This window comes from Rhinatrema bivittatum, chromosome 4, assembly GCF_901001135.1.
Source record: "Rhinatrema bivittatum chromosome 4, aRhiBiv1.1, whole genome shotgun sequence".
Taxonomy (NCBI): Eukaryota; Metazoa; Chordata; class Amphibia; order Gymnophiona; family Rhinatrematidae; genus Rhinatrema; species Rhinatrema bivittatum.
In genome coordinates this window covers 224,891,258-224,918,325 of record NC_042618.1, presented here as the reverse complement: position 1 = coordinate 224,918,325, position 27,068 = coordinate 224,891,258, and the positions used below count along the sequence as shown (strand labels likewise).

At 45.8% G+C, this 27,068-nt stretch overlaps 1 protein-coding gene across 1 annotated transcript in view; it reads left to right on the top strand.

The window, feature by feature from the left end:
* KIAA1549 (KIAA1549 ortholog) overlaps nt 1-27,068 on the top strand; it is a 185,278-nt gene that overhangs the window by 152,814 nt on the left and 5,396 nt on the right. Inside the window, exons 16-18 of the mRNA XM_029599771.1 lie at nt 11,561-11,613; nt 14,903-15,048; nt 17,763-17,932. Of these exons, the coding sequence (XP_029455631.1) occupies nt 11,561-11,613; nt 14,903-15,048; nt 17,763-17,932 (369 nt within the window). The remainder of the gene's footprint in view (nt 1-11,560; nt 11,614-14,902; nt 15,049-17,762; nt 17,933-27,068) is intronic.

Genomic DNA, 27,068 nt, shown 5'->3' with positions numbered 1-27,068 from the left:
TCGGGAGTCCTCTCCTTCCTCGGCAGAGGAATGTGTTTCGTCTTCTCTGTGTCCAAAATCCCTTTCTTGTGGAAAAACTCATGAGGCTCACTCCCTGGCAAGTTTTTCTCTGAACTGGGGGTCTCGATTCTTTGAATTGATGAGTCTCCTTGGAGGCCAAGGCCAAGCAAGGACAGTGACAGTCACGGGAATATTTTTGCTGGGGCCCCTCCATGGATTGCGGTGGTGACCTCCCCTATCCGAGGCTGGTTGCCTGTGGTGGGTTGGTCACTGTGGCACCTCAGCGATCAGTGATTGTGCCTCAACTCTCCTCTGGGGAGTTGAAAGGTCTTTCAGGATCAGGAGGCTTTGATCCTTTTGCTTCCCCCTCCCCTCTGGAAGGGGAGATTTGACTGGGTTCCAGGGCAACCCTTATGATTTCCTCTTTGGATGCCCGACTGTGCACCCCTTAGAAGGGTGTTCCTCGTTTCATCACTACCAGTAAAGAAACGGCACTCCTCTGGATGGCATTCATTCTCTGTTTCTCGCCAGCCCTGAGAACCGGTTGAGTGATAGCACTCTCCCTCGGTCACTCTAAGATGTAGCAGGGCCAATCAAGAGGGAGCCTGTCCAGTGTTTCTTCCCAGTGACCCTCCAGGGGTTCCCCTGTTCAGGAGTCACTTTGATACCTGCTGGACTCTATGGGCATCTTTTCTTAGGGGCTGCTATCGCCAGTCATTCTTGCCTGCGGGACGCTTCTCTGTGAGGAGAGTTCTAGTCCATCAAATGGATGAGCATGCCTTTCACACTTTCACCATGTCCATGACTAGGAGTTGGGGGCCAAGTGACCCTGCAACAGGGGTGCTGCTCTTTGCTTGTGATAGCTTGCAAGCTATTCTTCCCCTTTTTTGGGTTCACACTGTCTGCGGACATGGGAGTCCTGGATCATACGATTGTCCATTGCTGGACCACATGCTTTCTTGGGAAGTATATGTAGTCATGGTTGGGGCAGTGATACCTCAGCTGGGTGCTTGGCAATCTCTACCGAGATTACACTGGGCCTGCCCTGGTGTCCTTTGGATTTCTAGGCCGGTAATGAAATCCTGTTCTACAGGTGTTTGCACATGCGAATCTCCGGCTTCCTTTCTCCTAGTGGAGTTTTTCGGGATCTCTCCCTTGGGACATTCGCTTTCAGTTTCCACTGTTCCAAGTAGACTGAGGGCTCTATTTTGGTGGGTAAGTCCCTGCTGGATCCAGCAGTGAGTTGTTTGCTTGGGGTTGATAGACAACCTAGCGACTTATGCTTGCCCCAGTAGTCCACTGGCCTGCCTCCTTGTGTTCTTCGCTCCCTCTGACTTCCGGTTTAATTGTTGGGGGGAGGGGAGGACAAGCTAAGGCACTCGTGGTATATCTTTTGAATACCTGCAGGGAAAAATACACCACATTTTTTTCCATATATTTTCGCCATGCTCTGGCCAATACTGCCTTTATCTTTTCTTATTTCTCTAGGTTGTGCAAAGGCCTTTGTGCTCCCGTGTGCTATACTCTGAACAGGATAGATGAGCCTGTTCTTGACAAGTGCTCTTGGGTGAGCTTCAGGCCTATCTCATCTCCCTGCTTGGGAGTTTTGGGCTACACGTCTGTTTCGGGGATTGTCTTTCATCCCCTGAAACCCTTAATGCTGACATGCATGGTCAGGTAGGTCTGATGCTTCAGCATGCAGGACCTGCCATGGTTTGCTGCTTGTTATTCCAAGCGTTGCTTGGTTTCTTCTGCTCATTATGCCTGCCAACCAAATCTGGGTACTCTTCTGCAGAGACATTCGGTCTGTCAGATGTCAACAGACCCAGTTTCTTTCTGGGGGGGGGCCTCGGCCTTCAGTTTGTTTTCACTGATGGAAACTGTTCAGGAGTCTTTCGCTTGTCTACATCTTGTCTTCTTGTATTCAGGAGGTTCTAGACCTACTGTTGTTAGGGTTTCCTTGTCAGAAACCCTGCTCGTAATGTTTTCCATGATGCAGAGTTTGCTTCTGTTTGCACTCTCATCTCTTCTCTGCCTTAGGCACCCCTTAGGGTTTGTGTCTCAGTCTTTTCTATGTTTTTTCTTTGTAGAATCCAGCTCTTCTCCAGCCTGGACCCATGGTGGGTCGGCTGCCTCACAAGCAAAGGAGGGAGGTAGTGCTTCAGCACTGTGCGGTTTTCTACTTTGTCCCGCTCGGACAGCATATAGCTCAGGATTCACCTATGTGTGAGGACAACCATCCTGCTTGTCCTTGGAGAAAGAAGAGTTGCTTACCTGTAACAGGTGTTCTCTGAGGACAGTAGGATGTTAGTCCTCACAAAACCCTCCCGCCTCCCTTGGCAGTTGGTTTCTTCATGTGTTAGCTATATCATGGACTGAGGGACTCTGCCTCGGGGGCAGGGTGATGACTAAGCTACACATGCCCAGTAGGGCATATTTGAGAATTCTTGAATCTTTGAGATCAAAGTTCCAGGCCGGGCTCCATCCGATGATGTCGCCCATGTGTGAGGACTCACATCTTGCTGTCCTCAGAGAACACCTGTTACAAGTGTAAGCAACTCTGCTTTTCCAGGTAGTAAAAACAACCTTGTGCCCTCAACCAAATCTGGGGGACCATTGTTAGTTCTTGGTAAATGTAAACACTCAAATTCCTGATTTGTCCTTTCACTGGCCCAGAAACACCATCTGGCAAAACAAAATTATCCAAGTCTTAAAAATAACCCTCTAGCTTACCAAATCTAATGTCTGTTTTGGTACTTTGTATTAAATAGTACTGGTAAACAGAAGCTCCTTATGACAAGAACCTGTTAGTCATGCATACAGCCCTGCCTAAACAAAGATTAATTTATTTGAAAGTATGTTAGCTTGTGAAATCTTTTTAAATAAATCAAACTGAATTTCTTGAAGCACAATAAGCCTATTGTGAGTTTACAGCAAGGAAAGGTCTTATCCAGCCTCACAGGTGGTGGACTCTTAATGCACCCGGGAGCTCACATAGCTTGGCACCTCTGGCGAATGAGTTACATAGTTTCATGAGTAGCTTGGTTAATTGAAAACAGTGTATTGCATTCAACTTACCTTACACTCTCAGAGATATAGATCTATATATATATATTTTTTTTTTTTTTTTTTTTTTTTGTGGTGATCCACAAGAAAGCAAAGACCCACAAAACTTTAGTTGATCATATTTCTCAGGTGAAAAGAGTTGTTCTTGGCCTCAAGAAGGAAAATCAGCATGTAGGAATTAGAAACTCACCAAGCTTGAGTAACTAATGTCCTCATTATGTTTCTAGAATGTATGCATATAGCTTAACTACAAAAGACGTGTTTAGGGAAATGAATAGAGCTCTGATGGCAACCTAACCCATATTTTTGCCCTCTCTTAGCACAAATACCCCTTTCTTCTGTACAAGTTTAAATACACCTCCTCCTGATCTTAAGAGGTAAACTCTATTTCCATCCTTAGTTCTTGATGTAAAAAGGATTTAGAGAAGTATGGTTGATTTACCGGAGACAGGATACTTGTCCCCATCCAGAGTCTTTGGTTGTGGAAGAGAAGCCCTGCTACATCAGCAATCAGCTGGGCCCCCACAAATTTGGTTATATCTTTTGTGTGTGTGTGTGTGTGTGTGTGTGTGTGTGTGTGTATACACACATACAAACAAACACACACACACACACACACATCCTGGTCTAATGTTAAATCTTCTTACCAACCAATCAACTCTTGAACCAGTTCTCAAGTAATAAAACAATCACACTATCAGGCACACAAAAACATTCTCTCCAAAACAGACACACAGATTATCTTGCTTTCAGCGTGCAGGTGAATCTTTGAGAGTGAAAGAGAAAATACATTTGTCTGTGTCAAAAGAGAGAGATGTCCATGGACACTGTGATTCAAAGTGCGTTTGTGGGTGGGAAGAGCCCCAGAACCAAAGAAGCACATCCCCAAATGGAATTTTGCCTTCCCATTTGGAGCTAGTGCAGCCTGGGCTGGTATGAGTATTAGGCTCCATAGACAAACCATACAGATTGCACCTTCTCCAGGCCAACTCGTCCTCACACAATTAAAAATTATAAAACAGATTTAACCTGAAAAGGACATTAAAAGTGCAGAAAACCCTGCACAAAAAAGTAATTTGGAACCCATAAAGGCATTAGGCCTATTTTAACACGTTGGGTATAGGCTTAGCCCTCAGAAAGCCTTAGGTAAACTGAATTACAATTACAATATTTTAAAGCCCCCATATCAAAACAGCACTAACTGCTAGCACTTGAACAGTAACAACTCTACCGATGAAAAGACAACATTGCAAATATTACATCAAGGTCTAAAAAACCAATACATCTCCTGTTTGGAAAACTGAATAAGCTGTTGCTATAGATCTCCTTCACAAAAATTACCTCACTCATGCAAATGTTCCTTCTTCTTTTCTTTGCACTAAGTTGTTTAGTTATACATGCATAAAGGCTGTGGAGTATTACCAGTCCATTCCAGAGTTATAAGGTTGGGAGTCTGCTTTGCATGCCCCAGGGGGTTATTGGTTCGGAGCTCGCGATCACATCTGTTTGGGGGATGGGAGATTAGGAGCAAGGTTGATATTTTTTATTTATCTGTTGTTTTATTTATCTGTAGCTTTGGTGGGCGATGGGTTGGATCTGTCACAAGGTAATGGCCTCCAGACTCCAGTTAGTATTCTGGAGGAGCTCCTTACCTGTTGGGGAGAAACGGAGTGTGGATTGGAGGTCTGAGATGCCAGAACATGCCGCCCGTTAGGGGGGAGGATAAGGAAGAATGCCATCGAGGTGATTTTTAAGTGTGATGTCAGGGGAAGGGGGTTGGTTGGGCAGAGAAGGGAACGGGGTGTTTGTTACGCGATGGTTAAGGGGAAGGGGTATGGGTGGTTGTTTGGGTTGGTTCTTATTCGTGGGTATGTTGTTATGGGAGGGGAAATTTCCTGTACTGTACGTAGTGCAATTGTGCCTTGCCTAGCACAACTTACTTCTCAGACTGGTATGTTCAGCCGGATAGGTGCGGGGAGTGCAAATCAGATGATATAGAGACAAAATTAAGTTCTATCATGGCAGATGTTAAGATAATTTCTTTAAATGTATGAGGGATTGCCACACCTGTTAAGCGATCTAGGATTCTACAGTTCTTGGAAGAAAGAAAAATTGGACCTGGCATTTTTACAGGAAACTCACAAGCACGGGATCATAACAAATTGAAAAGGGCCTGTATGGGTAGTGTCTACGCAGCTTTCTATGCCTCTCGATGCTGTCTTTGGATAAAAAAACATTGGCCTCGCCAGGTGTGGTTTCCAATTCTTCAGGACCTCTCCATTCGCAGGCACATTCCCTTGGGAAAGGACTCGCTTCTGATCACTCAGAACGACAGCTGCCTACGCCACCCCAATCTTCAGGCCTTGTCTCTGACGGCCTGGATGTTGAAAGGTTAATTCTTCAACCACTTAACCTTTCAGAGCCAGTTTCCCGTGTCCTGATTGCTTCACGGAAGCCTTCCACGAGAAAATCTTATGTTTACAAATGGAACAGGTTTACATCATGGTGTTCTTCTCAATCCCTTGATCCCTTTACCTGTTCCACCACGAAGTTTCTAGACTATCTCTGGCACTTGTCAGAATCAGGTCTAAAAACCTCCTTCATCAGAATGCATGTCAGTGCGATAGCCGCCTTCCATAGAGGTGTCGGGGATGTTCCTCTTTCAGTACAACCCCTTGTAACACGTTTTCTGAAGGGCTTGCTTCTCCTCAAGCCTCCACTTCACCCTCCGGCCCCTTCTTGGGACCTCCATCTGTTTTTAGGAAAGCTCATGAAACCACCATTCTAGCTTCTCCAATCCTGTGATCTTCGCTATCTCACATGGAAAGTGATCTTTCTTTTGGCAATCACATCTGTTCGCAGAGTTAGTGAGTTACAGGCCCTAGTTACCTATCCGCCTTACACTAAACTTCTGCAGGACCGGGCACTACTCCGCACTCACCCTAAGTTCTTACCTAAGGTAGTATAGGAGTTTCACATTAATCAATCCATTATACTACCTATCTTCTTTCCCAGACCTCACTCCAATCCGGGAGAACAGGCTCTGCATACCCTTGATTGTAAACGTGCTCTAGCATTCTATCTAGACCGTACAGCTGCCCACAGGAAAAGCACTCAATTGTTTGTCTCTTTCCATTCCACCAAATTGGGGCAGCCTGTGGGTAAGCAGACTCTCTCCTCCTGGTTAGTGGACTGCATATCTTTTGCTATCAGCAAGAAGGCATTCCACTTCAAGACCATGTTAAGGCACACTCTGTGAGGGCCATGGCGACTTCAGTAGCACACCTACACTCGGTGCCACTTCCTGACATTTGAAGGGCTGCTACCTGGAGTTCTCGCCATACCTTTACAGCCCATTATTGCTTAGACAAGGCCGGAAGACAAGATTCCATCTTCGGCCAATCTGTCTTGCGCAACCTTTTTACAACTTGACATACCAACACCCTTCCACCTGCCCATTAGGGTTCAGGATGCCCACTACCAAATTCCTCCCCAATACTTGTGCCTATTACACCAAATGTACCCAAGATGTGCATTTCTCAGACATCCTCAGCTTTGCTTGTCCTGTGAGAAAGCAAATGTTGCTTACCTGTAACAGGTGTTCTCACAGGACAGCAGGATATTAGTCCTCACGAAACCCGCCTGCCACCCCGCGGTGTTGGGTTCGTTTTCTTATTTTATTTTTCAGCACTTTCTGTAGCTTTAAACAAGACTGAAGAGGGACCCCTGCTGGCTGCAGGTTTAGTGCCATGCTGGGCATGCCCAGTAGGTGCCAGTCAAAGTTCTAGAAACTTTGACAAAAGTGTTCCGTGATTGGGCTCCATCCTGTGATGTCACCCATATGTGAGGACTAACATCCTGCTGTCCTGTGAGAATACCTGTTACAGGTAAGCAACATTTGCTATTTCCAAACACCAATAAAATATTTTAAAACAGCAGACACATCAAATAACACCCAATAATGTAAACTAATAAAGATAAAATATTCCCTGCCTTCCACACTTGGGAACTTTTGATTCCAGTCACCCTGATTGTTTTCATGGATTAGTCAGGGGTGGGGGTGTGCACAAACTTTCTCCTCTTTCTTATATATACATACTCATATGCTCACTCACAATTGCACACTTGCACATGCTTTCTCACATATGATAGCTGACTCACATGCACTTTCACTCATCTCCCCCTCTGAATAAGTTTAAAAAAAAAAGTTTTATTTAAATTGGTGGTTAGAGGGGATTCAAGCAGGGACCCCCAGAAATAAGGTCTGGATGAGCCCCTGTTGCTGCTTCCAGAGGGTGTGGGAAGGGGCAAGCTGGAAACCCTGATGGTGGGGGTGGAGGGGGGGAGTTTAATTATCTTTTTGCCACAGCTTGATCATGAGAGGGAGCCATGACTGAGAGCAGCAGGAGGTGTTTAGAGGCAGTAAGGCTGCACTGGGAGGTCTGCGGATTGCCACCTGCCAGCAGAGGTGGGACAGGTCTGTGGGGAGGCAGTGGGAGTACTTCCCATTGCTTCAGTGATGGTGGTGGGGGGGGGGGGGAGAGGAGGAGAACTGTAGGAGCAGGCCAATGGAGCTGCTGCTACTGCTACTGCCTCCGCTGCATGAAAACTGAAGAGGCAGGAAGCAGAGCCTTAAGAGTGGTCCCCTGATGTAAAAGAAAAGCTGCTTTGGGACCTAGAATTGGTTGCAATGACTATGCAGGCATGAGGCCGCTGTGACCAACAGCAACCACATGATTGGCTTGACTGGGCCACTGGAACATGCCTGAAGCCCCAGTAGGCCAATCTGTGCCTGCCTGTGTCTGTGGGCAAGTCAGTTTATCCTCCATTGCTTCAGACACCCACTTTGATTGCAAGGTCTTTGGAGCAGGGATTTATCGTATTTGAATTTGAATAATGCTGTAAGCTGCTTTGAGCGTAATCTGGAAAAGTGGGCTAAAAATTCAAATTATTTTATTGGGGTTTTATTGGCAGGCTTCGTCATCCTGCTCCCCAATGTACTTTGCCTCTGACAGACAGCAGAGCAGAGACCGTACAAACTTCATAGGAAGCTGCAATCCCCCAAGGTCAGCCTTAAGTATGAGGGCAGTTGATGCCAGCATTGATATAACATGCTGAAGCCCACGCTAATCTGCATACCATTTTAATTCACCTTGGTAGAAATGACTTGGGCAAGTTTTCTGGTATTTAACCGATGTGTAAAAGCAAGCGGGAGTTGGTTCTCTTGAAATCGATTTTTTCAAATACAAAAATCATTTGGTCTGACATCATCTTTGGGAGAGTGTGATGAGATGCATGCCCCCCACCCCCCATCTTCTCTCGCCGCCTAGAGCAGGAAGAAGATTCACAAAAATATAAACATCAGGCATTTTGCAGGCATTCATATTAAGCATGAACTGTCAATAACTGATTGTACTGCTTTATACTAGCCTGACCATTCTCACTTATCTGACATTGCAATGATCTATTTCAAACTTGCAGGATGGAAAAAAATTGGCATTGTCGTGGTCACTAGGACGGGGTTGCAGCAGCTTGTTGGTGGGGAGTTGAGATCAAGTGGAAGCCACTGCCTCTTGTCTATTGTAGTGTGTGCAATAGGTAGCAATGAAGGGGATTTTCCTGCAGAATTCTCTGGGAGAAGAGGAAGGTCTGACTGGGTGACCTGGCCCCCCAAAGGGACCCTTTCAGGACAAAAGACGTGACAATTTGCCAGTAGTGAGGGGACACCTGTCAGTAGCTGGCCATTGGGATCAACGGTATGACCAAATGAGATCTACGGAAAACCAATCGTTACATGTAATTTGGACCAGCAGAGATCTCCCCTAATTGCTGGATAAAATGAATGGCCATAGGGCACCAGGTAAACTGCCAAGTGGATTGTGTGGGCTGGGAGGTAAGGGTTGCCCAAGGTTATCCAACCAGGCAATGCTTAGTTATTTTGTACACTCAATGAGACATAGCTATGGTTGGTTAAGGTATAGTGTATTTTTCATTTTGTTGTTCAGCGCAGATTAAATCAATCACAGTCTGCAGACCAGTTTCAATAAATGGATATTATAAACAATTTAACAAAATTAAGGCAGAAAATCATTGTGAAATGATAAATAATTAAAAACAAGGACATAGAGCAACAACTTCAAGCACAAAAAATGGTCAGACGCAGCAATGTGTTTGGTGTCCAAAGCCTGCTTAAACCAATGGGCAACGGCGTTACTGAAGATACAGACTGCAGCTGATTAGTGAGCAAACCATTTCTATTTTAGAACTGGAAGCACTATTGCAACAACAGATTAAAAAAAAACCAAAAACATATTTATTTAATAACATTTATGAATCGCCTTCCAGATTCCAAAGAACCTCCCAAAGCAATGTACAGGATTAAAACAAATATAAGTCAATAAAAAAACCAGCAAAACAATAAAAATAGCAAACACAGGACAAAACAAAGTCTTCTCCGCCCACATGGAGTAACTTAACTATGCATTAGAGGAATAACGGCATACTCCATTTTACCAATTCCGCATATCAAGCTTTTAATTTCTTCCTAAAGAGCACTAAGACATTTTCCTATCTCAGTTCTAAAGGTAAAATTTAAGCTGACGAAAAGCCTTCACTGAGGGGATCTAGACCAGCAAACTCAATTACATAAATGAGGAGAATATGGTCCTCTCAAAATTCTGAATGCCAGCACTAGGATTTTAAACTTGTAATACAGTTTAATGGGCAACCAATGAAGCTTCCAGAGAAGTGGAACTGCTGGTATTCTTCTCAGACAGCCTAACTCTGGCTTCTGTGGTCTTGATTATTTGTAAATGCCAGGTAATTACACCTCGCAGCCCCCAATACACTGTGTTGCAATAATTACAGCTACTACCAAGGAGTAGGTCGCAGATTTCAGAGCCTGAAAATTCAAAAAAGGAACACAGTTGTCTGACCAGTCTAATGTGAACATAAGACATCTTGACCACGGAAAGATCTTTGGCATTCATTAGGAATGTGAGCATTATACTATTTTACAAATGACTAATAAATAAACAATTCAAAATCTGTCAACTGTGGCATAAATGAAACCAGCCCAACTTTGATAACTGAAAGATCTCTGTCGTCCTGCTCAAGTATAGAATGCATGAATGGCCAATACCCAAAGTCTTTGCTAGTTATTCATGATATGCAAAATTATTTGTCAATTAAAAAAAAAAAAAATCTAAGGGCCTGATTTTCAAAAATATTCACACGCTTAAAAATGGGTTTTACCATGTGTAAATGCATTTTACCATGTAAATGGGCTTTTGAAAATTGCTACAATATATGCCATAGAATTGTCCATAGGATTTATCTGCGTAAGTGCGTTGAATGGCGCTGTCCCAGCCCACCCCGCCCCTTTGGAGAGGCCCTCACTTCAGCACGTACTGGAGTTTACGCGCGAGGCTGGGCCCCAAAATGTACACGCGTGGCCCATTTAAAATTTACTTGTCTGTGCTTTACTGCCACAGAATGCAAGGGCTTTACTTTTGTTTGTGCATCCTAGAGGTGGCAGCATGTGTGTTTGTAAAGCACTAAAGCCCCTATTTACTAAGTTGCATTAATGCATGTTAAATGCTGAATTTGGCGCTTAATGCGCATTAAATGTGTGCCAATCCAAGCTATTGGTAATGCCTACTGAAGTGCTACCACTAGCGCAATCATTTTGTCTTTTACATGCGGCAAATATCAATGACTTACACTGCATGCAAATGTATACAAAATAGCTTTTTAAAATTAAAATGGATTAATGCAGATTTCATTAAACCACGTGATCTGTGTTAAGCCACTGAAAATTAACTTCACTTCCAAAAGCATAGTTAACCTTGGCTGAGCACATTGGCAGGCTAACGTACCTGCTGATGTCTCAGCCCCCTATCCTTGCCCATGATTCAGACTGGGGCATATAGCCACAAGTGTCCATCCTCTCCTTGCAGAACCAAACATCCCCACTCCCCATCGTGGCAGATAACCTCCCCACCTCAGAACGTATCTCCCTACAGGTAGGGGGCCATCTGGAGGAGGAAGGGTTGCTGGGTTGGGGGATGCTGCTGGCGGGTATCTCCTGGGGGGGAGGAGGTGGACACTCGGGGCTACGGATCCTATTTTGGATCACAGAGGTGGGGATGAGATGGGGAATTGTAACACACGTATACCACGTTTGCCATGATAAACTAATTCATTAACTTTCAAGCTAATGTGCATTTTTATCATGGGCTGCTAAAGTTATAAAGCACATTGGAATCCCAATTGCATGAAAGTTGCTACATAAATCTAAACTATTAACATTGAACGAGACAACTGGCGAAGGGAGTGGTGAAGTGCAGTTATTCCCCTCACACACACCCCTATCCTACCCCATCTCATCTCACCTCAATCTGAACTTCAAAAATGCTTCCCTGTTACCCATTAAATTGTAATTTGTGGTCCGTTGCTCAGTTTTAACATGTTTTTTTTCTTTGTCTTTTCTCAGAGGTATGTCGAATTTGGAGTAACCCCTCCTACTGCACCAGCTTTTCTACCAAGGTAACTTTTTCTTTGCCACTGATGGGTTTTCTAAATACAACTAACAAATTTTAGAAAGCATCATTTATTTAACTCCTCTTAGGACTTGCATATTGTCATGCATCTCTTTCACCTCTCAATTTTCAGTCTATATGTAATCCATCATGTATGTATATGTGTGTGTCCGTCCCATACTCTTGTCCAAACAGAAAACTAGACCAGATTTGCAAAGATCTGAAACATTGTCATCAGCTCTAATGGAAACCTCAAAGATTGTGTGTCCCTCTTAGAAACTGTTAGTGGAAGATTTACATTTTGCTTTTCTTTTGAGAGAGAGGCATGTTTGATTAAAGTTATCTATGATTTGAACATACGTTTTCTAAATAAGAATATCCCTGTAATCAGAATTGGGAGAGCTTTATAGGAAAGAGAAAGTGGGAAAAAAAAAACCTGAGATATAACTAGTCTGATTCAGGGGGCTGAGGTGGTAGTGACAGAAAAAGACAGAGTCTCTAGTCATATCAGGGGACAGTTCTAGGATCATTACCTGAAGAATGTAGCTAGTCTACGTGTTAATGTTTACATTTATAGTCACTCTGTTTTTATGGTTTATATAGGGAAATGAAATTTGCATATTTTTTTTGAAAACTTCCCATGCTAGATCTTACATGGTGATGGAAGCATCTCAATCTCGTGAGGATTTTATGATTGCAGGAATTATCCCATAGTACCACCATCTCCTGCAAACCCCAGGGATCTCGTGATTCAGCCCTCTGGCTTCAGACCAAGTTGTCCAGCCCTTGAGCTGTGCGAGTAGCTTAATCTTCACGGTACCCTTTGGAGGATTCTTATCTATTTCCTAAAGGTTTTCACCTTCACATTCCTGTCTATTCCTGCTATTTCCAGCACTTTGAGGCCAGGGTACCAGTGAGCAGGCAACACACATGACCTGGTGAATTTCAGTGCTCATGTTAAATTGTTGCTTAATGGGGTACATGCATACTGCAGAATGCTACTGCATTACACTGGGCATGCTAAATTGACCATGGCCATTGCAACATAGAAGCACTCTGCATGTCACCAGCACATGTGGGGAAAGTGCCACGCCATCCCCTCCCCCCCCCAAAAAAAAAAAAGAAAAAGCCTTAAGGTACCAACAACCCTTCCACCTTCCACCTAGCAGGTCAAGAACCCTAACCCCACAGTCTTCTGCATACTTTTGCTGTTATTGGATCACTCAATCATTTCTTCTTTTTCTTCCTTCTCTTCTTCATTTCAAAGATGTTATTTTTTAGGCTTTCATCCCTTTCACACACTGCTTTAACAGATTTTGGTGTTGCCTCTCCCCTTATCAGTTTTGAACTGAGCATGTGCAGCCATCCTGACAGATTTGCCTATGAGCGGCGCTGTGTAGTAAAGGACATGGTGAGAGGTCGTGAAGATATCAGCTGTCTATGCTGGAGCTTCATGGATGCCTAGAGAATATACAGTATTGCAAACAGGTTCTAAAGTCAAAGCCCGGAGTAATTTGTTGGGGAAAAAAAAAAAGATGAGAATGTTCCAATCCCATGGAATTTTAATTTTTAAGCTACTAAGTTAAATGGCCAATCGTAATGTCACAGTTCAGTGGCTTAAATAATCAGTGATTGGAACACAGATTTCATTGTTGCCGAGAAAGGGAGCAGTGTGCATTTTTAATTGGCTAAAATGAGCCCTGGGACTAGGCTAGCATGTTTAAGCATCAAGTATGCAGTCGTGTATGTATTGCAGATAAACCACAGAGCCTTGCCAGCCTAGCTGGCCAAGGTTTCTTGTAATATGGAGCTCTCTGTATTAATTAGTGTTTGATGCAGAGTTTTGAGAGCCCTGGCTAGTTCAGTATTGTAACGCATATCTCATTTTATGAGAGGTAACATGAGTCAAAACTTCCGGGGGGTAGCCTTATTAGTTTGTGTCTGATAAAGTGAATTCTTGCCCTTGAAAGTTCCTGCCTCGATAAATTGGTTAATCTCTAGGTATATCACCCTCTTTGTCTTTTTTTGTTGGTCAAAGTCTTCCATAAAATGTGAGCTATATAGTACTGACTTGATAAAAAGATGCATAAAACCTCCCCCCCGTAAGCTTAGCTCAGATCTCTGATTCAGTGAGGAAAGAGGCGCTCAGGCTTAGTGGGGATGTATACCGGTCTCAGAGGAAGAGCTGCCAGTCACTCACAACTTGATCGTCCACAGTTATCCACTGAGTGGCGCTGAAGAAAATTTTCTGCCTGCTGCCTTGAGGTGATGATCTTGACCTTACAAAACCCTTATTCGTGTCACTGTGAAACACATTTGCAGCATTAGAAGCATAGTGTAGTTCGCCGCTGATAGATTTTTTTTATTAGTTTGTATGTTTTTGATGTGCGAGGGCTGTGACTGGCGCTAATAGAAATCTGCATGCCTGTAATTTAGAAGAATTTTTGTGGCATAAATATACCACTCAGAAAGATTACTGTTGTTGCCAAATATTCACAAAAGGTGTAAGAGGTGACTGTTTAGATATCACCAGAATGTGTCAAAATTGCTCATATCACCTTTGGCGAACATAAATACTCCGCCTATAGCTTTATATCTTGCTATGGAATCTGACCATACTGGCATGGAATATCACAGAGAGAGAGAGAGAAATTATTTTTCATGCTAAATATGACAAAATTGTACTATGGTCGCTTCCTCCCTTCCCCTCACAATCTCACTCCATTTTCTGCTTTTCTTTTATAGATTGGTTTGTGGGGCAATGACTTGACTTCTTGCAGCCTTACACAATTGGATAAAATAGTCATTGTCCTCAATTAGCTCCAGCTATTAACCCATGTGTGAGACTAAATCTTCTCCCTGATTCACGCCAAACAATTGTTCTTGTCTGTCTCTACAGAACAGGGTCTGTTTCCTACATGTATCTGTTCAGCACTGCCTTTTCTCCTGCTTGGCCTTTCCTATAAAGCTCTTCCAACTCTGATTACAGTAATATTCTTTTTTAGAAAACAACTTGTAGTGCCACATAAATGTTCAGCAGCGGCAGTATTTTGGGGACTTTAAAGGTTTCCGTGTTAAAGTTCTAATTTTACATCTTTCCTCTGGGAGCTAAAATTCCCTCCAGTGGAAATGCCAGACTTCTCTTTGGAATTTTGCTCATTGCTAGGAACTTGAATGCCTTTAGAAAGCCAGAGTGAAGAAATAATAAGTACCTTCCAGGTGAGGGTCAGTGCTCCCTGAGGGGGGTTGTAGGGGCTTATGCTCTAATCTTATATTGTCCCCTTCCTTCTCTCCAGACAAGGTTATGGCCCGGGCTTCCTTCCTCCTGGAGAACCGACCCACTCCGAGCAGCAGCAATCGGACGTTCAGTACTCCACCAGAGGGATATACTCAGAGGAAATACCATCTGTGGCACGGCCCCGACCTGTTGGGAGCACTGCAGGTACTTATTGCCTTATGCTTTTCTGTAGCAAAGCCCTGCAAGGTTGGGGGGGGTACTTTTTAAAGGCTAACCCTGCAGGCTTGCAAGACAATTTTCAAAGTAGCCATAGTCCTATAGGCTCTGCAGAGAAGATGAAAACTGGCCTCCCAATTACTTATCTGTCAAATCTACTGTCAACCTTCTAGAACTTGGCATGTCAAGTTCGGCGAAGATTTTTTTTTAATTGATATTTTTATATTTAAAAACTGGTCAACATGTTGATAAATTAATCTGCTAGCCTTCTCAGAGGTTAGAGCAGAAACTATGTACTAATCTAATTTTGATGCCCTGTTTTAGTATGGCAGCATGCCATTTCTGCTAATAATTTATGTGGTAATGTTGGCACAAGCAAGCTGAAACCATTTGTTTTATAATAATAGCACTTTAGAAATGCAGATACAGCCGTCTCCTTTCTCCTACCCCTTTCTCACAGCCACTGAGCTGGTCCTCCTACAAGAGTATGTTGCCTTCTTTTTCTGTTTTACATCTATCTTGGACCAGACCAGATCATGCTTCTCAAACCAGTCCTCGGGGCACACCTAGCTAGTCAGGGTTTCAGGATATCCATAATGAGTATGGAAGAGAAAGATTTGCATGCAGTGCTTCCATTGTATGCAAATTCATTGTAGATATCCTGAAAACCTGACTAGCTAAGTGTGCCTTGAGGACTAGGTTGAGAAGCACTGCACTAGATGACAAACTCCACTGTCATACACACACAGAAAGTTCTTAAGAGTTATTTTATGCATGTTTTTTGTGTTTGTGTATCCCAAGTACAAAAAGAAGACTTTTTTCCAAGTACTGATATGCTTGTAAGACCACTTTTTTGTGACCTCAAGTGTACTGTTATTGTAAGAGCAGTGTACCGTATAAGAAGTGGTACCATTGCATCCATACACTGTACATTTATACCCGTAGAAGGCAGCGAAAGCAAATGTTTCCATACAGCATTACTGGAGAACATCCGGTGCGTGCTAACCCCCTCAGGTGGTTAATGTTGCTCTTCTGTTTAATCTTTAGCCATGGAATAGAGCTGGAAAAACACAGCATGTAGAAAGGAGCAAAATGTCAGATTCTGTGGAGCAAAGACTGCACTTCAAACTGATGTGAGGCCTGGGGTCCTTGATGAATCACGTGGAGAAGTATCCTAGTGGTTAGAGTAGTGGGCTACGAACCAGGAGACCAGAGTTCAAATCCCACTGCTTCTCCTTGTGATCTTGGGCAAGTCACTTTACCCTCCATTGTCTCAAGTGCAAACTTAGATTGTAAGCCCTCTAAGGATAGGGAAATACCTACAGTATCTGAATGTATTCCGCTTTGAAGCACTGAAAGAAGTGTGAAAAGCAGAATATAAAAAATAACAAAATTAAAAAAAAGAGAGGGGAACATCTTGCGCACTTTTGCTGCCCTACCACAGGAGTGGCCAATTCTGATCCCCAAGAGTCACAAACAGGCCAGATTTTCAGAATATCCAGCAAAAATATCCATGAGATAGATTGGCATGCATTCCCTTTATTGTATGTAAATCCATCTTCATGAATATTCATTGTGATAATTATCAATCTGCAAACTTTTGCACCGTTACACAGTCTATATTGTGCATACCACTGTTTCAGTTTGAATGCATCAGAGCTTTATTTTGAGGCCACTGGGAATTGTGAAAGCTGCTTGCATGATTGGCAGATGCAGTACTTGCACCTACCAGTAATTATGGGTTACATTGCACTGTGCTCTAGCAGCACATCAGCCATTCAAATTACCTGATTTTCTGCCGTATATTTGCAATATATTCTGGTTGAACTGTGCACTCTCTTCTGTGAAGATTTTGTTGAGATAAGTATTAGGAAGCCAACTGGTTATTGCTCTTCTAAAATAAAATATATGAAACAATTAACTTGGGCTGATGCAGTAAAGTGTGCTCAGGTTGTGCGCACTGTTAGCCCCCGTTTGGCCGCACGTTTTTGATGCGCTATTTTTACCCCTTATAGAGTAAGGGGAATAGCGTGTGGAAAATGCGCGGCCAACCCCCCCCCACCCAAAACTAATAGCGCCCGCAACATGCAAATGCATGTTGATGGGCCTATTAGTCATTCCTGCGCAATACAGAAAATAAAATGTGCAGCAAAGCCACACATTTTACCTTCAGAAATTAACACCTGCCAAAGGCAGGAGTTAATTTCGGCCGGCACCGGGAAAGTGTACAGAAAAGCAGAAAAAACTGCTTTTCTGTACACCCTCTGACTTAATATCATAGCGATATTAAGTCGGAGGCCTCAAAAATAAAAAAAATTTTAAATTTAAAAAAAAAAAAAATTTAAATCTGCCCGAGGCCTGCAGGTTGGAAGATGGATGCTCAATTTAGCCGGCATTCGTTTTCCGAACCCGTGGCTGTCGGCAGGTTCGAGAACCGATGCTGGTAAAATTGAGCGTCGGCTGTCAAACCCGCTGACAGCCACCACTTCTGTCAAAAAGGAGGAGCTAGGGACGCGCTAGTGTCCATAGCGCCTCCTTTTACCATGGGCCCTCATTTGCATCCGGGCCGATACTGAATTGCGTGCTCAGGAGAGTGGCCTGGGTGTGCGCCAGGAGAGCGGGCGCACGCCCAGGCCTGAGTTGAATTTAGAGTTGGCATAAAATAGCTGGATAAGTTTATGAAAACTGCTTTTTTTTTCAAGGTCCCTCACAGATCCAGCATCTCCCTCAGGTGGGTGTAGCAAGTAGGATTGGAGCTAATGCTGCTGAGGTTCCTTCTGGCAGACCAGGACCCGGGCAGCCAGGGGGTCCAGGCTGGCCCCCCTACCACGGAGATGAAGAATTCCCAAGGAGTGGCCCTCACAGGGACCCAGTGAGTACCAGGAGTGTGCAGGAGCCACTGGCAGTTTCCTGAATCACTTCATTTACCGTTTCTTCTTCCTTCTGTATATAATCATGAACATTTAAGTATAGTTTATCAAATCCTGGAATAACTTAAAATTCCTGTTGATCTTTCCACATTTATATTAGTCTTTAAAGTTGTGCTTTTGTTGTAAAATATGAGTTGTAACGAGCATTCTTGCATCTTTTTCCTTCACCAAAACACATTCCTTCATAGAATTTATTTCAATTTTTTTTTTTTTTTTGCAAAATAACTATCAAAAATTCGATTTGTTAAATGTTGTAAACATGGCATTTTTTGTTTTGTTTTCACAATGTTGTGTACTTGGGTGCTTCTTTCATGCTACCATTGGAGCTCAAAGGGAGAGAGGCAGAGAGTATCTTTCCAACACAGTGGGTTAAAAAGTCCCTCACATTGACTTCATGCTCGGTGTTGAGAGATGTCATCTGTTGAATTTCCTGGGGGAGGAAGAGGAGATGTATAATATTGTACCATAAATGTCATTGTATAGATTAGTGATGGAGGTACTTACTGCCACAATAGTTTGGTGGCATCAGGAGTGGTGGCCGCAGAAAGAACCTAAACCTCTTATTGATTCGTGGGCCAGTTATGTTTGTACCAACACCAGAGTCAAGATTAACCTAGGTTCTCCTAGGACAAGCAGGATGGTAGTCCTCACACATGGGTGACATCATCGGATGGAGCCTGGCACGGAACTTTGATCTCAAAGAATCTAAAGCTTTCAGCATGCCCTACTGAGCATGGGCAGCTGTAGTCATCACCCTGCCCCCTAAGCAGAGTCCCTCAGTCTGTTCTTTTCTGTGGAGCTGTCGTTTCGCGGTTGTGGAGCTCATGCTCTTTTTTTATCAGAAAATGTTTTTTCTCGGTATTCGGCTTTGCTTTCTTCTTACAGTTTTATAAGTGATTATTTTCTAGAACTGCAGCTTTTCTTTCTTGTAGTTTATTCTTTTTCCAACTGTATGCTGGCCGCATGGTATGTTCTCCTCTGTTCAGCCTGGCAGAATTTGTTTTAAAAAAAAAACAAACCCTAAAAAACTGCTCTTGCAGGTTTTGTGTTTGTGTCCTTTCTTTGCTCTGTCTGTTTTTTCTTTTTTTTTTCCACAGAGCTGACAGGACTGGTCTATGCAGTCTATCTGTGATCCATGTAGGCCGCTGAGCCTGGGGACTTGCCTGAGTTCTAATGGGGCTGGAGTTCCACGGCGGTTCACCAATCACTCAGCATCAGTGGATTCAGACGGTGGAAGGACGGAGGACCATGTCGTTCCTATGGGGTGGGGGGGGGGGGGGGGGGGGAAGAGCTCATCATCCTCACATCTCAAGGAGCTAGACTTCACGGGCGGGAGCCCTGGATGATCTTGCCTCCCCTCCTGCTTGCCAGCTTTGACAATGCAATCTCCCTGGGAGAGAGGATGAGCGGAGCCTGGGCTAGCAGCTTACTGCCGCACTTCGGTGCCATGTCTATGAACGGTTGCCCGTACACAGTTGTGACTAGTGCACCATCCGTCTGACGTTTTGATGTTGGGACCTTGACGGGGATGGGACCCATTTCGGGTACCATAGTCTGCTTGATGCTGTTGAGGTCCAGGGTCACCCTTGTAGTGTTGAGGATCGTGATCACCCACGATGCCACACTGGCCTTCTGTGCCGTCAGCATCGGTGGAAGTGGAGTCTCGGTGCCCTCGCGGCTCTCGATGCCTTGGTACCCTCACTGCACTCAGTGTTGCAGTGACCGGGGTACCATCAATGCCACTGTGCTCTCGATGCCCGCAGGGCTCTCGATGCCATCGACGCCTTTGATCCATCAAGGTGTGTGCATGGCCGCCCTAGGGGGATGGCAAGGTTGCAACAGTGGCAGGCCCTCAATGCTGTAGACCCCACTAGGTCGTCGAGGTGCACAACCTCAGTGCCAGCATGATCTCAATGCCATTGCAATGCGGTGCTACTCCAATACCATTGATGCCATCGAGGTATGGGGGCCACTAGAGAGGCCTTCAGACCACTGAGATCTCTCATTACTGCCTCGTCTACGTCGAGCCCCATCGACCGGGCACCAGATTCACCATTGAGCGCCCTTGTTGCTCCTGTGGCCGTCGACCACCAGGACTCTCTGAAGCTCCCACATGGCCCTGCAGTCCTTGGGGGGGGGGGGCAGGGGTTCTTATTTATTTATTTATTTAAAGGTTTTTATATACCGATAACAGTTTGTTGTTCGAATCGGTTTACATGGAACTGTTTAGTTAAATAATAACAAGTGGCCTCTTATGAATCGAGTGCTTGGATCGCCATCTATTTGAGGCACCCTGGTGCAATGGTGCATTTGTATGTAGTGGCCTAGTACCCCCAGGGCTACTGGGTGGTGTCCACTTCAGAGTACTGGGAAACTCAGAGCTATCCCTTCAGACGACAGTCCCAGTGTTGGGGGTCCCATCAAGATGCGCACACCATCAGTGTTAATGGCCGGGCCCCACCAAGATGTGCACACCATCAATGTTTATGGGCGCTAGCGAGGCTCTTGTCAGCGGTAATGCTTGCGAGTCCATCGAGCTCGCAGCATCGACACCACTGGACAAATCAGTGAGCCAAAGGGAATTGCTGTCGGCACTAGTGATCGTCCATTCCTTTTGATATTGATGACCTGTCAGGGGGATGCAGGGCCTCTTCCTGCAGACGCCCATGGCTTCTTTGGTCCATACCTTCGAGCGTCAGGGCCCCCAGGCAGTCGACGTCTTTGGGCACCTATGGCACCAGGAATGGCACTATTTACCGGCAAACTGCTTATAGATCACAAGACATGTCCACAGTCCTCCATAAGCTTGCCAGGGGCTTTGCTGCAGTCATTCCCTGTGGGACTCGCAGGTGAGCTGGTTCCGCCGCTGTTTCAATGGCCTGCTTTGTAGAGCAGTCTCAGGTACTGAAGGGGGCAATGCCATAGACCCACCATCCTCCACCATGCCTTACCCAGAGCACCAGTGGTGCTGGGGACGCCATCGTCACACTTTCCACTCCACTTCGCTAGAGTTATTGTGGCATTTACGCGTAGCTTGCACAGTTGGGACAGATAAGGCATTTGCTCTGAGGAACTCAGTCACTGGCAGGCGGCATTCTCCCTAGCTGTGCGGTCCTTAGCCACACTAGATTTCTGCCATCTTTCGGCATGGTCTCAGCCTCTTGTCAGTCTGTACCATATAATGTTGAGGAACACTGTCAGGGGATGTGTCATTTCACACTCTGTGCTTGGTCATGGGGTGGTGTGTAGCCAGTGACTCGGGCATGTGGTTCAGTGTCCTCGCTGGGGCATGGGATTTCTCCAACAAGCACAGTACTCAGGATCATGGGTGTGTCACCAACCATGGATGGGCTACCACTGCATGAGTCTGTCTAGTGTGCTTTCGCAGCAGAGGGCTTCCAGTTGCCCTCTGTTGCCTGGGCATTGGTGTGTGTGTGTGTGTATTGTTCCCTCTAGGCGGTCACAACAGTTTCTGTTCTGCAGCCGCAGGACTGGCCTAGGACTGTACTTCTGGTCGGATTCTGAGGTGAGTGGACATCGTGAGAGTGGCTCTAGCATACTCTCCTTTCTCAGCAGAGGCATATGTCTTTCACATTCTGCCATGTTCTTGTGGAGCAGTCCTTGGGGCTCTGTCCCTGATACATGTTTTTTTTCTCTAATCTGGAGCCCCGATCCTCTGAATTGGCATGTCTCCCTGGAAGCCAGGACCGGAGAGCGGCATCAGTGGCTGTCGGACTGTCTTCAGCTGGGGCCCCTCTGGGGATTGCAGTGGTGACCTCCCCTATCCGAGGCTGGCTGCCTGTGGTGGGTTGGTCGCATCGGCACCTCAGCAATCAGTGATTGTGTCTCCTTTGGGGCTTGATAGACCCCAATCCCGCTGCTTACCTCCTTCCCCTCTGGAAGGGGAGATTCAACTGGGTTCCAGAGCAACCCTTTTGGACGCCTACTATGTTCCCACTTCGAGGGGTGTCCCTCGCTTTCCTTTCTTGGACAAGGGATGGCACTGCTTTGACTGGCACCAGCCTCGAGAATAATCTAGAATAGCAGTGTTGCTGCCCGGTGAACCTCCAGGTTTCCCCTCACTTTGGACTCTGCTGGACTCAGTGGGCGTCTTCCTTAAGGATCACTATCGTCAGTCATTCTTGCCTGCGGAACCTTCCCCTGTGAGGAGAGTTTCAGTCCATCAGCTGGGCGATCGTGCCTTTCACTCTTTTTCCATGGCTGAGAGACTTGGGGGCCGAGTACCCCGCAACAGAGACACTACCCTTTGTGCGCAGTAGCGTGCAAGCTGTTTTTCCCCCTTTTTCAAGATCACCCTGTCTGCGGACAGAGGAGTCCTGGGTCATACAACATTGTCCATTGCTGTGCTACATGGTCCCTTAGGAGGGGAAGTTTCTCTGCTGGGGTAATTGATCTCAGTTTCCGCTGTTTCAAGAATACTGAGTGCTCCATCTCAGTGGATTACTCCCTGCTGGTTTCGGCAGTGAGTTTTTCGCTTGGGGTTGATAGAGAACCGGGCGACTTGTGCTTGCCCCTGCAGTCTTCCAGTCTATCTCCTTGTGTTCTTCACTCCTTCTGACTTTCTATTGGATTGTTGAGGGGAGGGGAGGTAAAGCTAAGGCATCCATGTTATATCTCTGTATACCTGCAGGGAAAGATACACCATGTTTTTCCACTTATTTTCACTATTCTATGGCCAATACTCCCTTAGTTTTTCTCTTTCTCTAGGTTGCCCAAAGGGCCTTCCTGCTCCCCTTGTGATCCTGTGACAGGATAGATGAACCTCTTCTAACAGGTGCTCTTGAGTGAGCTTCAGGCATATCTCCTCTCCCTGCTCGGGAGTTTTGGGCTAAAGGTTTGTTTTTGGGGATTGTCTCTCATCCCCTGAAACCCTTGACGATGTCCTGAATGGTCAGCTACGTCTGATGCTTCGGCACACGATGTCTGTCCCAGATCCTGCCGCGGTTTGCTGCTTGTTCTTTCAAGCATTGCTTGGGTTTCTTCTGCTCATGCGGCCTACCAGCCATACCTGGGCACTTTTCTCCAGACCTTTGGTTGTCAATGGTTGACAGTCTCTTCTGGAGGGCTCTCGGATCCCAGTTTGTTTTTCGATTGTATTTTTCACACCGAAGGAAACTGTGTGGTTTTTGTCCTCGAGTGTCTCTTGTTTACAACTCTGGGTCCTTCCTGAATCCAGGAGGATCTAGATCCACTGTTTTTGTCTGAAACCCTGCTTGTATTGTCTTCCGTGACGTACAGTTGCTTCTGTTTGCACTCGCATCACCGCCCTTGCCTCAGACATCCCTGCTACGATTGGGAGTTTGTGTCTCAGTCTTTTTCTTGGCTTTCTTTGTAGAACGCAACTCTTCTCCAGCCTGGTGGGTCGGCTGCTTCGCAGGCAAAGGAGGGAGGTACTGCTCCAGCAATGTGCGGTTTACTGCTTTGTCCTGCTCTAACAGCTTGGAGCTAGGGATTCACCTATGTGTGAGTAGAGATGTGCTTCGGGTAAAAATTTCATGTCGGGCTTTGTTTCGGGGCCCCCCCTGCAGGAATCTCGTTTTTCCCATGGTTCGGGAGTTTTTTTTTCGGGCGCCCCGAATTTCAGGTTAGTGTGCAATATCGGGAGTTAGTGCGCACTAACTCAAAAATGAACTTTTTTCGAAATATCGGAAAAAAATCAATCGTTTTTCGGTTCTCCTGAACCATTCCGAATTAGGCAATGTCATTGACATTGCCTAATTTGGGAAAAATGATTGCACATCCCTATGTGTGAGGGCTACCATCCTGCTTGTCCTAGGAGAAAGCAGAGTGTTGCTTATCTGTAACAGGTGTTACATAGAAACATAGAAATGACGGCAGAAGAAGACCAAACGGCCCATCCAGTCTGCCCAGCAAGCTTCACACCCTTTTCTCATACTTATCTGTTTCTCTTAGCTCTTTGGTTCTATTTCCCTTCCACCCCCACCATCAATGTAGAGAGCAGTGATGGAGCTGCAACCAAGTGAAATATCAAGCTTGATTAGTTATGGGTAGTAGGGGAAGTAACCGCCGCAATAAGCAAGCTACACCCATGCCCACTTGCTTTACCCAGACCGTGTCATTCAGCCCTTATTGGTTGTTTTTCTTCTCCCCTGCCGTTGAAGCAGGGAGCTATGCTGGACATGCTTGTAGTATCAGTCTTTCTTCTCCCCTGCCGTTGAAGCAGAGAGCCATGCTGGACATGCGTGAAGTATCAGTTTTTCTTCTCCCCTGCCATTGAAGCAGGATATGCATTGAAAGTGAAGTATCAGGCTTATTTGGTTTGGGGTAGTAACCGCCGTAACAAGCCAGCTACTCCCCGCTTTGTGAGTGCGAATCCTTTTTTCTTCTCCCCTGCTGTTGAAGCAGAGAGCTATGCTGGATATGCGTGAAGTATCAGTTTTTCTTCTCCCCTGCCGTTGAAGCAGAGAGCTATGCTGGATATGCGTGAAGTATCAGTTTTTCTTCTCCCCTGCCGTTGAAGCAGAGAGCTATGCTGGATATGCGTGAAGTATCAGTTTTTCTTTTCCCCTGCTGTTGAAGCAGGGAGCTATGCTGGATATGCGTGAAGTATCAGTTTTTCTTCTCCCCTGCCGTTGAAGCAGAGAGGTGTTCTCCTAGGACAGCAGGATGTTAGTCCTCACAATACCCTTCCGCCTCCCCTGGGAGTTAGTTTCTCCTTGTATGAACTATATCATGGACTGATGGACTCTGCCTAGGGGGACAGGGTGATGACTACAGCTGTATATGCTCAGTAGGGCATGCTGAAAGCTCTAGATTCTTTGAGATCAAAGTTCCGTGCTAGGCATGATGTCATCCATGTGTGAGGACTAATATCCTGCTATCCTAGGAGAACACCTGTTACAGGTAAGCAACTCTGCTTTATGGATTTACATGCCAGGTGGTTGGAGTTACTGTGCAGTATATTGCATTTGCTAATCGAGCTGCCAGCTGGCTTCATTTTTTTTCCGGAGCAGGCTAATCTATTCCTGGCTTTACCCTTGCTACATGTAGTTCTGCTTTTCTTAGTGAATTCATTAGGGAAACTGAGACCTACTGGTAAATGCATATAATGGAATAAAAAAACCAGTACATCATAACTAAGGAGTGCCATGCTGGGCTAGACCAAGGTCCATTGGACCCAGCATTCTTGCCTCCAACAGTGGCCAGTCCAGGTCACAATTAACCATCAGATCCTCAATAGTTGATCTATTTCTTATATCTGGACCAACCTGTCTTTAAAAAAAAAAAGGAGCCAATTGGCAACCCTACTTGCTATATTTGTTTAGTGACCAATAATTATAGAAAGAGAATTTACAGTTGTAGTACTACATTGAAGAATTAATCATGGTTTCATTTTGCAACCTAGTTATTCATCTCCCTATAATTTCTGTGTGTTGGTCACTCGTCTGTCACACTCTGAATAACATATTTTCACTGTGTTTTTGGGACATTTGATGACTGGTTTCATTTCCTTAGGATGTGTGTTTGGGGTACCTCATCAAAAAGTGTGGCTTGATAGTTTTCATTGAAGGTGAAATATGTCAAGAATTATTTTCTCCTGGGACACAAATGCAGCAATTATCTGTGCATTTCATGTTGTGGAGTGCTAGGAGAGCGGTCCCACTTACCAAGAAATGTGTGTTCTTGGGCCACGGCTCGACCCCAGAGGAACTCCGAAGAGGTGCCGCGGTAAGCGAGGCATGCCAGAGCATGGGCTGGACAGGAGCGAGGCTGGACTGAAGACTGGAGATACTGACCCTCCTCCGGACCCGCATGCTTCGGAAGACCAACAACGTAATGGTGGTCTTATGAACAGTCCTCCGACTGTTCCAAGCCCTTTCAGTCCTGCCGCAGGGAACGGCAAGAAGTGGCAGGCCGGATGGAGTCCAGGGCAGCGAAGACCGGAACATGGAGATTCAGACGAGACTCAGGGACGAGGTACTTGGATGCACAGACGTAAACTCAGGAACGAGGTACTTGGATGCACAGATGTAGACTCGGGTATATGGACAGTGGCACGATCCCTCAGGACACCCTAAGCCAGTACTACTGGTCTGATCTCGGACCACCCTGTCCTACATCCGTGGGAGCGGGACAAGTGCAGGAAGGAACGAGGTACTAGGCTTTCAGAAGACTCAGGAACGAGGTACAAGGCTTGCATCATGAAGCGCCCTACTCAGCCCGCCCGTGGGGCTGGTCGCGGACCACAACATGGCTTGCCACAGGGTACAAGGCTTGCATCATGAAGCGCCCTACTCAGCCCGCCCGTGGGGCTGGTCGCGGACCACAACATGGCTTGCCACAGGGTACAAGGCTTTCAGAAGACTCAGGAACGAGGTACAAGGCTTGCATCATGAAGCGCCCTACTCAGTCCGCCCATGGGCTGGTCGCGGACCACGACATGGCTCGCTGTGGGGTACAAGGCTTTCAGAAGACTCAGGAACGAGGTACAAGGCTTGCATCATGAAGCGCCCTACTCAGTCCGCCCATGGGCTGGTCGCGGACCACGACATGGCTCGCCGTGGGGTACAAGGCTTTCAGAAGACTCAGGAACAAGGTTACAAGGCTTGCATCATGAAGCACCCTACTGGGGCTGGTCGTGGACCACGACATGGCACGCCAGGGGTTCAGGACAACTGGACAGGATCACGGACATCAGGATTAGGAGAAACAACATCTGGACTGGAACACGGATACTGGATCAGGAGACAGACCTTAGACTTGGAACACGAACAACAGGCGGGCATCAGGACTGGAACAAAGCTTACAGGAACAGCAGGAAGACATCTGGACAAGACGAAGAGCTCCAACAAAGAACAGGAAACACAGGACCTTGAAGAAGTGCTGGAACAAGGACGACTCCTGGAGCGAAGGACAGCAGGATCCCAGGAGTGACCAACTCCTTGTGAAGGCAAAGCTGGAATGGACGCCGAGCCCTTTTGTAGGGCTGAAGAGGACAACGCCCAGGGAGGGGTCAGCAGGGGGCCACACCTGGCTGGCCCTTGAAAAGCTGAAGAGAGGTGTGCGCCCACGCCTAAGGAAGCTGGAGAAGAGAGA